The sequence below is a fragment of the Oncorhynchus gorbuscha genome, unplaced genomic scaffold (assembly GCF_021184085.1).
Source record: "Oncorhynchus gorbuscha isolate QuinsamMale2020 ecotype Even-year unplaced genomic scaffold, OgorEven_v1.0 Un_scaffold_1879, whole genome shotgun sequence".
Lineage (NCBI taxonomy): Eukaryota > Metazoa > Chordata > Actinopteri > Salmoniformes > Salmonidae > Oncorhynchus > Oncorhynchus gorbuscha.
This window is the reverse complement of record NW_025746534.1, coordinates 39,120-50,000: the sequence shown is the minus strand read 5'-3', so window position 1 is coordinate 50,000 and position 10,881 is coordinate 39,120. Positions and strand designations below refer to the sequence as shown.

The 10,881-nt window shown below is 52.3% G+C and overlaps 1 protein-coding gene across 1 annotated transcript in view; it reads left to right on the top strand.

Moving 5' to 3' along the window:
* Positions 1-10,881, top strand: part of LOC124024492 (anoctamin-1-like) — a gene marked incomplete at its 5' end in the record, with an annotated part of 96,395 nt that overhangs the window by 47,024 nt on the left and 38,490 nt on the right. The window contains 4 exons of the mRNA XM_046338405.1: positions 1,443-1,603; positions 5,336-5,418; positions 8,173-8,277; positions 9,314-9,397. Coding sequence (XP_046194361.1) covers positions 1,443-1,603; positions 5,336-5,418; positions 8,173-8,277; positions 9,314-9,397 — 433 coding nt within the window. The remainder of the gene's footprint in view (positions 1-1,442; positions 1,604-5,335; positions 5,419-8,172; positions 8,278-9,313; positions 9,398-10,881) is intronic.

Below are 10,881 nucleotides of genomic sequence, written 5' to 3'. Positions count from 1 at the left end.
ACACACAGACCAGGCACACGCACACGGACCAGGTACACACACAGACCAGCTACGTGTCAGGCACATACTCTAGTCTTGTCTGTGTGTAGGAGGAACATTGGCAGACTGGAAACAGCTGAACAGGAAATCCCTGGGACCTCATTTAGAAACGTTGTGTTTGCACAAAGTATGTCCCAAAACATGCCAGGTTTCAGGCAAAAGTTGGCATTTTATAAAAACTGAGAATGTTTTTTTTATCCTCCCTCAAACGTTAGACCATGCGGATGTTTCTGGTGTTTTGAAGTACTGCCAGAAGACGACAGTAGCCTAGTAACCGTATACAGGAATATATAACTAATTCAGAACATCAGCTGAATATAACAGGATGCCATGAGTGAGAAGAATCTATTTTATCTTTGCGTTCTAAATTAGAGGCATATTTCCTTCTGTTGAATTAATTTACATGATCACTGTAGATTATAGTCATTTATAGAGAGGCCCGTTAGCGGCCCCTATAGTCATTTAAAGAGAGGCCCGTTAGCGGCCCCTATAGTCATTTAAAGAGAGGCCCGTTAGCGGCCGCTATGGTCATTTAAAGAGAGACTGTTGATGGTTCTATAGTAATTTATAGAGAGGCCCGTTAGTGGCCGCTATAGTCATTTAAAGAGAGACTGTTGATGGTTCTATAGTAATTTATAGAGAGGCCCGTTAGCGGCCGCTATGGTCATTTAAAGAGAGGCCCGTTAGCGACCGCTATAGTAATTTAAAGAGAGGCCCGTTAGCGGCCGCTATGGTCATTTAAAGAGAGGCCCGTTAGCGGCCCCTATAGTCATTTAAAGAGAGGCCCGTGTTTTGGGCGTGTTGCGTTTACTATTTAAGGAAGCTGCCTGTTGAGGACTTGAGGCATCTGTTTCTCAAACTAGACACTCTAATGTACTTGTCCTCTTTGCTCAGTTGTGCACCGGGTCCTCCCACTCCTCTTTCTATTCTGGTTAGGGCCAGTTTGCACTGTTCTGTGATGGCAGTAGTACAAGATCTTCAGTTTCTTGGAAATTTCTCACATGGAATAGCCTTAATTTCTCAGAACAAGAATAGTCCGACGAGTTTCAGAAGAAAGTTCTTTGTTTCTGACCATTTTGAGCCTGTAATTGAACCCACAAATGCTGATGCTTTGTGGGTTAGCAGTCTGTACAGAAATGGTGCACGCAGATATTTAGTGTTCAAGTTACTCAGTGGTTATAAATGAGACCCCGGGTGTCTCTAGAACATTCCAAGTCGGGGTTGGGACCCCTATTGGAGGCACAGGGGAACTGCAGTGGAGTCCCCACATACAAAATGTACCTTTTTTTTGTTGCGAAATAAAAATGTGTGTGTGTGTGTGTGTGTAGCCTGGAGATGTGTGATAAGCAGCAGAACTTCACCTTGTGTCCTGTGTGTGTGTGTGTGTGTGTGTGTGTGTGTAGCCTGGAGATGTGTGATAAACAGCAGAACTTCACCATGTGTCCTCTGTGTGACGGAGTGTGTGACTACTGGCACCTGTCCACCGCCTGTGGCACCGCCCGCGCATCCCACCTGTTCGACAACCCTGCCACCGTCTTCTTCGCTATCTTCATGTCCCTCTGGGGTATGTATTAATGTTCTGTTACCCCTTACTACCCCTTACTACCCCTTACTACCCCCATCTTCATGTCCCTCTGGGGTATGTATTAATGTTCTGTTACCCCTTACTACCCCTTACTACCCCTTACTACCCCCATCTTCATGTCCCTCTGGGGTATGTATTAATGTTCTGTTACCCCTTACTGCCCCTTACTGCCCCTTACTACCCCTTACTACCCCCATCTTCATGTCCCTCTGGGGTATGTATTAACGTTCTGTTACCCCTTACTACCCCTTACTACCCCCATCTTCATGTCCCTCTGGGGTATGTATTAATGTTCTGTTACCCCTTACTGCCCCTTACTGCCCCTTACTGCCCCTTACTACCCCCATCTTCATGTCCCTCTGGGGTATGTATTAACGTTCTGTTACCCCTTACTGCCCCTTACTGCCCCTTACTACCCCTTACTACCCCCATCTTCATGTCCCTCTGGGGTATGTATTAACGTTCTGTTACCCCTTACTGCCCCTTACTACCCCTTACTGCCCCCATCTTCATGTCCCTCTGGGGTATGTATTAACGTTCTGTTACCCCTTTACTGCCCCTTACTACCCCTTACTACCCCCATCTTCATGTCCCTCTGGGGTATGTATTAACGTTCTGTTACCCCTTACTACCCCTTACTACCCCTTACTGCCCCTTACTGCCCCTTACTGCCCCCATCTTCATGTCCTCTGGGGTATGTATTAACGTTCTGTTACCCCTTTACTGCCCCTTACTACCCCTTACTACCCCCATCTTCATGTCCCTCTGGGGTATGTATTAACGTTCTGTTACCCCTTACTACCCCTTACTACCCCTTACTGCCCTTTACTACCCCCATCTTCATGTCCCTCTGGGGTATGTATTAACGTTCTGTTACCCCTTACTACCCCTTACTACCCCTTACTACCCCCATCTTCATGTCCCTCTTGGGGTATGTATTAATGTTCTGTTACCCCTTACTGCCCCTTACTACCCCTTACTGCCCCTATCTTCATGTCCCTCTGGGGAATGTATTAATGTTCTGTTATCCCTTACTACCCCTTACTACCCCTTACTACCCCTTACTACCCCCATCTTCATGTCCCTCTGGGGTATGTATTAACGTTCTGTTACCCCTTACTGCCCCTTACTGCCCCTTACTACCCCTTACTACCCCCATCTTCATGTCCCTCTGGGGTATGTATTAACGTTCTGTTACCCCTTACTGCCCCTTACTACCCCTTACTACCCCATCTTAACGTCCCTCTGGGGTATGTATTAACGTTCTGTTACCCCTTACTGCCCCTTACTACCCCTTACTACCCCCATCTTCATGTCCCTCTGGGGTATGTATTAATGTTCTGTTACCCCTTACTGCCCCTTACTACCCCTTACTACCCCCATCTTCATGTCCCTCTGGGGTATGTATTAATGTTCTGTTACCCCTTACTGCCCCTTACTGCCCCTTACTGCCCCTTACTACCCCCATCTTCATGTCCCTCTGGGGTATGTATTAACGTTCTGTTACCCCTTACTGCCCCTTACTACCCCTTACTACCCCCATCTTCATGTCCCTCTGGGGTATGTATTAATGTTCTGTTACCCCTTACTGCCCCTTACTGCCCCTTACTACCCCCATCTTCATGTCCCTCTGGGGTATGTATTAACGTTCTGTTACCCCTTACTACCCCTTACTACCCCTTACTACCCCTATCTTCATGTCCCTCTGGGGTATGTATTAACGTTCTGTTACCCCTTACTACCCCTTACTGCCCCTTACTACCCCTTACTACCCCCATCTTCATGTCCCTCTGGGGTATGTATTAACGTTCTGTTACCCCTTACTGCCCCTTACTACCCCTTACTACCCCATCTTCATGTCCCTCTGGGGTATGTATTAACGTTCTGTTACCCCTTACTACCCCTTACTACCCCCATCTTCATGTCCCTCTGGGGTATGTATTAACATGTTCTGTTACGTTCCCCTTACTGCCCCTTACTACCCCTTACTACCCCCATCTTCATGTCCCTCTGGGGTATGTATTAACGTTCTGTTACCCCTTACTGCCCCTTACTACCCCTTACTACCCCCATCTTCATGTCCCTCTGGGGTATGTATTAACGTTCTGTTACCCCTTCTGTTACCCCTTACTACCCCTTACTACCCCCATCTTCATGTCCCTCTGGGGTATGTATTAACGTTCTGTTACCCCTTACTCATGCCCCTTACTACCCCTTACTACCCCCATCTTCATGTCCCTCTGGGGTATGTATTAACGTTCTGTTACCCCTTACTGCCCCTTACTACCCCTTACTACCCCCATCTTCATGTCCCTCTGGGGTATGTATTAACGTTCTGTTACCCCTTACTACCCCTTACTACCCCCATCTTCATGTCCCTCTGGGGTATGTATTAACGTTCTGTTACCCCTTACTGCCCCTTACTACCCCTTACTACCCCCATCTTCATGTCCCTCTGGGGTATGTATTAACGTTCTGTTACCCCTTACTACCCCTTACTACCCCCATCTTCATGTCCCTCTGGGGTATGTATTAACGTTCTGTTACCCCTTACTGCCCCTTACTGCCCCTTACTACCCCCATCTTCATGTCCCTCTGGGGAATGTATTAACGTTCTGTTACCCCTTACTGCCCCTTACTACCCCTTACTACCCCATAGTACCACCCCCTCCTGTCCATCAGTCTGTATGTCAGCCAGTCAGCTAGCTAGTCATCCCATCAGCCAGCCAGCTTGTCAGCCAGCCAGCCGCCCCGTCAGCCAGCGAGCCGCCCCGTCAGCCAGCGAGACACCCCTTCAACCAGCGAGCCATCCCGCCAGCCAACCTGCCAGCCAGCCCATCAGTCAGTCAGTCAGTCAGTCAGCCAGCCCGTCAGTCAGCCAGCCCGTCAGCCAGCCAGCCCATCAGTTAGCTAGCTCGTCAGCTAGCCCGTCAGCCAGCCCGTCAGCCAGCCAGCCCGTCAGCTAGCCTGTCACCCATCCCATCAGCCAGCCCGTCAGCTAGCCCGTCAGCCAGCCAGCCAGCCAGCCCATCAGTTAGCCCGTCAGCCAGCCCGCCCTTCAGCCCGCCCGTCAGCCAGCCAGCCCATCAGTTAGCCCGTCAGCCAGCCCATCAGTTAGCCCGTCAGCGAGCCCGTCACCCATCCCATCAGCCAGCCCGCCAGCCCGTCCGCCAGCCCGTCCGCCAGCCCGTCCGCCAGCCCGTCCGCCAGCCCGTCCTCCAGCCAGCCCGCCAGCCAGCCCGCCAGCCCGTCCGCCAGCCAGCCCGCCAGCCAGCCCGTCCGCCAGCCCGTCCGCCAGCCCGTCCGCCAGCCCGTCCGCCAGCCCGTCCGCCAGCCCGCCCGCCCGCCAGCCCGCCCGCCAGCCCGCCCGCCAGCCAGCCCGTCAGCCAGCCAGCCCGTCAGCCAGCCCGTCAGCCAGCCCGCCCGTCAGCCCGCCCGTCAGTCAGCCCGTCAGCCAGCCCGTCTGTGGGGGGCCAGGTCTGCGTATTATTAGACACAGTAGGACCTCTGGGGGTGTAACCAGAGTGTAACCCCCCGCTGCTCTGCTAACACTGTCTCAGGTTTCCTCTGCTAGAGTTGGTGGACTCATTTTCACATGTCTGTGATCATGTCTGTGTGTGTCTGTGATCATGTCTACGTCTGTGTGTGTCTGTGATCATGTCTGTGTGTGTCTGTGATCATGTCTAAGTCTGTGTGTGTCTGTGTGTGTAGTTGCGACGTTCCTGGAGCACTGGAAGCGTCGTCAGATCAGTTTGAACCACAGCTGGGACCTCACAGGACTAGAGGAAGAGGAGGTACACACCATTACATATAACACCTCACAGGACTAGAGGAAGAGGAGGGACACCATTACATATAACACCTCACAGGACTAGAGGAAGAGGAGGTAAACACCATTACATATAACACCCCACAGGACTAGAGGAAGAGGGACACCATTACATATAACACCCCACAGGACTAGAGGAAGAGGAGGGACACACCATTACATATAACACCTCACAGGACTAGAGGAAGAGGAGGGACACCATTACATATAACACCCCACAGGACTAGAGGAAGAGGAGGGACACCATTACATATAACACCCCACAGGACTAGAGGAAGAGGAGGTACATACCATTACATATAACACCTCACAGGACTAGAGGAAGAGGAGGGACACCATTACATATAACACCCCACAGGACTAGAGGAAGAGGAGGGACACACCATTACATATAACACCTCACAGGACTAGAGGAAGAGGAGGAACACACCATTACATATAACACCCCACAGGACTAGAGGAAGAGGAGGGACACCATTACATATAACACCCCACAGGACTAGAGGAAGAGGAGGGACACACCATTACATATAACACCCCACAGGACTAGAGGAAGAGGAGGGACACCATTACATATAACACCCCACAGGACTAGAGGAAGAGGGACACACCATTACATATAACACCCCACAGCCTCACAGGACTAGAGGAAGAGGAGGGACACCATTACATATAACACCCCACAGGACTAGAGGAAGAGGAGGGACACCATTACATATAACACCTCACAGGACTAGAGGAAGAGGAGGGACACCATTACATATAACACCTCACAGGACTAGAGGAAGAGGAGGGACACCATTACATATAACACCTCACAGGACTAGAGGAAGAGGGACACCATTACATATAACACCTCACAGGACTAGAGGAAGAGGAGGTACATACCATTACATACCACGTCCCGTCCCACCACGTCCCGTCCCACCACGTCCCGTCCCACCACGTCCCGTCCCATCCCACCAAGTCCCATCCCGTCCCACCACGTCACATCCCACCACGTCCCACCGCGTCACATCCCACCACGTCCCACCGCGTCACATCCCACCACGTCCCACCGCGTCACATCCCACCAGGTCACACCCCGTCCCACCAGGTCCCACCCCACCAGGTCCCACCCCACCAGGTCCCACCCCACCAGGTCCCATTCCACCACGTCCCATTCCACCACGTCCCACTCCACCATGTCACATCCCATCCCACCACGTCCCATCCCACCACGTTCCACCACTTCCCGTTCCACCACTTCCCATTCCACCACGTCACGTCCCACCACTTCCCGTCCCACCACTTCCCGTCCCACCACTTCCCGTCCCACCACTTCCCGTCCCACCACTTCCCGTCCCACCACGTCCCACCACGTCCCACCACGTCCCACCACGTCCCACCACGTCCCACCCCGTCCCATCCCACCACGTCCCACCACGTCCCACCACATCCCACCACGTCCCACCACATCCCATCCCACCACGTCCCATCACGTCCCGTCCCATCACGTCCCATCCCACCACGTCCCGTCCCATCCCACCACGTCCCATCCCACCACGTCCCATCCCACCACGTCCCGTCCCACCACGTCCCACCACATCCCACCCCGTCCCATCCCACCACGTCCCACCACATCCCACCACGTCACACCACATCCCACCACGTCCCACCACGTCCCATCCCACCACGCCCCACCACGCCCCGCCCCGTCCCACCACGCCCCATCCCATCCCACCACATCCCACCACGTCCCGCCCCACCACGCCCCATCCCACCACGCCCCACCACGTCCCGCCCCACCACGCCCCGCCCCACCACGCCCCGTCCCACCACGCCCCATCCCACCACGCCCCACCACGCCCCGTCCCACCACATCACATCCCGTCACGCCACGCCCCGCCACGTCCCGTCCCACCACGTCACGTCCCATCCCACCACGTCACGTCCCATCCCACCACGTCACATCCCATCCCACCACGTCACATCCCATCATGTCACATCCCATCATGTCACATCCCACCACGTCACGTCCCGTCCCACCACGTCACGTCCCGTCCCACTCCTTAATGTAACCACTCCTTAATGGTTACTATACTCCACCCTTAATGGTTACTATACTCCACCCCTTAATGGTTACTATACTCCACTCCTTAATGGTTACTATACTCCACTCCTTAATGGTTACTATACTCCACTCCTTAATGGTTACTATACTCCACCCCTTAATGGTTACTATACTCCACCCCTTAATGGTTACTATACTCCACTCCTTAATGGTTACTATACTCCACTCCTTAATGGTTACTATACTCCACTCCTTAATGGTTACTATACTCCACTCCTTAATGGTTACTATACTCCACTCCTTACTGGTTACTATACTCCACTCCTTAATGGTTACTATACTCCACTCCTTAATGGTTAGGTTACTATACTCCACTCCTTAATGGTTACTATACTCCACTCCTTAATGGTTACTATACTCCACCCCTTAATGGTTACTATACTCCACCCCTTAATGGTTACTATACTCCACCCCTTAATGGTTACTATACTCCACCCCTTAATGGTTACTATACTCCACCCCTTAATGGTTACTATACTCCACCCCTTAATGGTTACTATACTCCACCCCTTAATGGTTACTATACTCCAGTCCAACTGACACCAGGCCTGGTCCTCATCACTGACTGACCATCAGAACAAATGAACCGGTCTCTCTTCTCCCCAGGACCACCCGAGGCCCAAGTATGAAACCGTCCTGCTCCAGAAGAGACAGATGATGAGGAACAAGGAGAAGAAGAACGAGAAAAACAAGAAGAAGAAGAAGATTGAGGTGGGGATATCTTGTACTCCCCCCAGGATTTAAACCTCTCAACTGGTGTTTGATCTGTTGCCAATGTACAAACACCAGCTTTCTACCGGTAGAAAGCCCAGGGGGACTGAGTAGAGATGGGGGTGCTATGGTATAGAAAGCCCAGGGGCACTGTGTAGAGATGGGGGTGCTACGGTATAGAAAGCCCAGGGGGACTGAGTAGAGAGATAGAAAGCCCAGGGGGGGGGGGGGGTGCTATGGTATAGAAAGCCCAGGGGCACTGTGTAGAGATGGGGGGTGCTACGGTATAGAAAGCCCAGGGGGACTGAGTAGAGATGGGGGGGTGCTATGGTATAGAAAGCCCAGGGGCACTGTGTAGAGATGGGGGTGCTATGGTATAGAAAGCCCAGGGGGACTGAGTAGATATGGGGGGGTGCTATGGTATAGAAAGCCCAGGGGGACTGGGAAGGCGTGTGTGTGTTGGCTGGAGGGACATGGTTGGAGGGTGGGAAGGTGTGTGTGTTGGCTGGAGGGTGGGAAGGCGTGTGTGTTGGCTGGAGGGATATGGTTGGAGGGTGGGAAGGCGTGTGTGTGTTGGCTGGAGGGTGGGAAGGCGTGTGTGTTGGCTGGAGGGATATGGTTGGAGGGTGGGAAGGCGTGTGTGTGTTGGCTGGAGGGATATGGTTGGAGGGTGGGAAGGCGTGTGTGTGTTGGCTGGAGGGATATGGTTGGAGGGTGGGAAGGTGTGTGTGTGTGTGTTGGCTGGAGGGATATGGTTGGAGGGTGGGAAGGCCTGTGTGTGTGTTGGCTGGAGGGATATGGTTGGAGGGTAGGAAGGCGTGTGTGTTGGCTGGAGGGATATGGTTGGAGGGTCGGAAGGCGTGTGTGTTGGCTGGAGGGATATGGTTGGAGGGTCGGAAGGCGTGTGTGTTGGCTGGAGGGATATGGTTGGAGGGTGGGAAGGTGTGTGTGTTGGCTGGAGGGATATGGTTGGAGGTTGGGAAGGTGTGTGTGTTGGCTGTTTGTGTCCTGTGTTCAGCCATGCTCTGTGTTGCAGCCTGTGCAGCGGGAGGAGGACGTGGCGGCAGGGAAAGACAGGTGGAGACAGAAGTTACTGTCTGCTATGAACACGGGGACATCGGTAACACTCCTCTTCTCCTCTGCCTGCTCCTCTTCTTCGCCTGCTCCTCTTCTTCGCCTGCTCCTCTTCTTCGCCTGCTCCTCTTCTCTGCCTGCTTCTCTTCCTCCTCCTTTTGCTCCTCCTTCTCCTCATCCTCTCCCCTCTTCTTGCTTCTAAACAGGCAGACTCTCAGGAACTTTCTATTTGAGCAGCAGTTAGGTTAGCGAGCTGCTGTGTGCCCGAGGAGAGGCTGTGTGGCCCGAGGAGAGGCTGTGTGGCCGAGGAGCGGCTGTGTGGCTCGAGGAGCGGCTGTGTGCCCCGAGGAGCGGCTGTGTGGCCCGAGGAGCGGCTGTGTGGCCGAGGAGCGGCTGTGTGGCCCGAGGAGCGGCTGTGTGGCCGAGGAGCGGCTGTGTGGCCGAGGAGCGGCTGTGTGGCCGCTCTCTAATGGCCTGGAGAGGATGGCAGCCGTCTTTTATTGGCTCTTAACCAACCGTGCTATTTTGTTTTGTTTTTTTCTCATTATTTGTCACTTATTTTGTGCATAATGTTGCTGCTACCGTCTCTTATGACCGAAAATAGCTTCTGGACATCAGAACAGCGATTACTCAACTCGAAAATTTCTCTTGAATGAGTCGGACGGGAACGATATACTCCAAACACCCGAACAGACCCTCATCCCTGTCATTCGCTGGAGAAACAAACAGAGATTTCCCGGAAAGAGATTGCCTTGTGAGGATCAGGTGGCGAGAGGCTAATCTGCCTTTGGCTAACAGTATGGATGGCAATGTTCAATCGTTGGAAAATAAATGAGACGAACTGAAAGCACGTATATCCTACAAACGGGACATTAAAAACTGTAACACGTTATGTTTCACAGTCGTGGCTGAACAACGACATTCATAACATACAGCTGGCGGGTTATACACTCTATAGGCAGGATAGCTCAGCGGCCTCTGGTAAGACATGGGGCGGAGGTCTATGTATATTTGTAAATAACAGCTGGTGCACGATGTCTAAGGAAGTCTTGAGGTTTTGCTCGCCTGATGTAGAGGATCTCATGATAAGCTGTAGACCACAGTAACTACATAGAGTTTTCGTCTGTATTTTTTTAAGCTGTCTACATACCACCACAGACCGATGCACTAAGACCGCACTCAATGAGCTGTATACCACCATAAGCAAACAGGAAAACGCTCATTCAGAGGTGGCGCTCCTAGTGGCCGGGGACTTTAATGCAGGGAAACTTAAATCTGTTTTGCCTCATTTCTATCAGCATGCTAAATGTGCAACCATAGTGAAAGAAAACTCTGGACCACATTTACACCACACACAGAGACCCGTACAAAGCTCTCCCTCCATTTGGTAAATCTGACCATAATTATATCCTCCTGATTCCTGCTTACAAGCAAAGCAGGAAGCACCAGTGACTCGGTCAATAAAAAAAGTGGTCAGATGAAGCAGATGATAAACTACAGGACTGTTTTGCTAGCACAGACTGGAATATG